Below are 1,355 nucleotides of genomic sequence, written 5' to 3'. Positions count from 1 at the left end.
AGCGCACCCAATGCTGGGGATGGAAACAACAATTCAGCCGAAGGTGATGATGGAGGAAATAGCGCACCCAATGCTGGGGATGGAAACAACAATTCAGCCGAAGGTGGCGATGGAGGAAATAGCGCACCCAATGCTGGGGATGGAAACAACAATTCAGCCGAAGGTGGCGGTGGAGGAAACAGCGCACCCGATGCCGAGGATGAAGACAACAACTCAGCCGAAGGTGGCAATGGAGGAAATAACGCACCCGATACTGAAGATGGAAACAGCAATTCAGCCGAAAGGGGCGATGGAGGAAATAGCGCACCCAATGGTGGGGATGGAAACAACAATTCAGCCGAAGGTGGCGATGGAGGAAATAGCGCACCCAATGCTGGGGATGGAAATAACAATTCAGCCGAAGGTGACGATGGAGGTAATAGCGCACCCAATGCTGGGGATGGAAACAACAATTTAGCCGAAGGAGGCGATGGAGGAAATAGCGCACCCAATGCTGGAGATGGAAACAACAATTCAGCCGAAGGTGGCGGTGGAGGAAACAGCGCACCCGATGCCGAGGATGAAGACAACAACTCAGCCGAAGGTGGCGATGGAGGAAACAGCGCACCTAATGCCGGGGATGAAAACAACAACTCAGCCGCAGCTGGCGATGGAGAAAACAGCGCACCCAATCCTGGGGATGGAAACAACTCAGCCAAAGGTGGCAATGGAGAAAACAGCGCACCCGATGCCGGGGATGGAAACAACAATCCGGCCGAAGGTGGCGATGAAGGAAACAGCGCACCCGATGCCGGGGATGGAAACAACAATTCGGCCGAAGGTGGCGATGGAGGAAATAGCGCACCCAATGCTGGGGATGGAAATAACAACTCAGCCGAAGGTGGCGATGGAAGAAACAGCGCACCCGATGCCGGTGATGAAGACAACAACTCAGCCGAAGGTGGCGATGGAGGAAACAGCGCACCTGATGCCGGGGATGGAAACAACAACTCAGCCGAAGCTGGCGATGGAGAAAACAGCGCACCCAATCCTGGGGATGGAAACAACAATTCAGCCGAAAATGGCGATGGAGGAAACAGCGCACCCAATGCTGGGGATGGAACCAACTCAGCCGAAGGTAGCGATGGAGGAAACAGCGCACCCGATGCCGGGGATGGAAACAACAATTCGGCCGAAGGTGGCGATAGAGGAAATAGCGCACCCGACGCCGGGGATGGAAACAACAATTCCGCCGAAGGTGGCGATGGAGGAAATAGCGCACCCAATGCTGGGAATGGAAATAACAACTCAGCCGAAGGTGGCAATGAGGGAAATAGCGCACCCGATACCGGGGATGGAAATAACAACTCAGCCGA

General features: G+C 54.8%; 1 protein-coding gene across 1 annotated transcript in view; it reads left to right on the top strand.

The window, feature by feature from the left end:
- Positions 1-1,300, top strand: part of LOC112453436 (uncharacterized protein DDB_G0290685-like) — a gene marked incomplete at its 3' end in the record, with an annotated part of 3,368 nt that extends 2,068 nt beyond the window's left edge. Inside the window, exon 3 of the mRNA XM_025014227.1 lies at positions 38-1,300. Coding sequence (XP_024869995.1) covers positions 38-1,300 — 1,263 coding nt within the window. The remainder of the gene's footprint in view (positions 1-37) is intronic.
- Between the last annotated feature and the right edge of the window lie 55 nt (positions 1,301-1,355).

Source organism: Temnothorax curvispinosus, unplaced genomic scaffold (assembly GCF_003070985.1).
Source record: "Temnothorax curvispinosus isolate PA1 unplaced genomic scaffold, ASM307098v1 QBEX01004335.1, whole genome shotgun sequence".
NCBI classification, from domain to species: domain Eukaryota; kingdom Metazoa; phylum Arthropoda; class Insecta; order Hymenoptera; family Formicidae; genus Temnothorax; species Temnothorax curvispinosus.
This window is presented reverse-complemented; position numbering and strand designations above follow the sequence as displayed.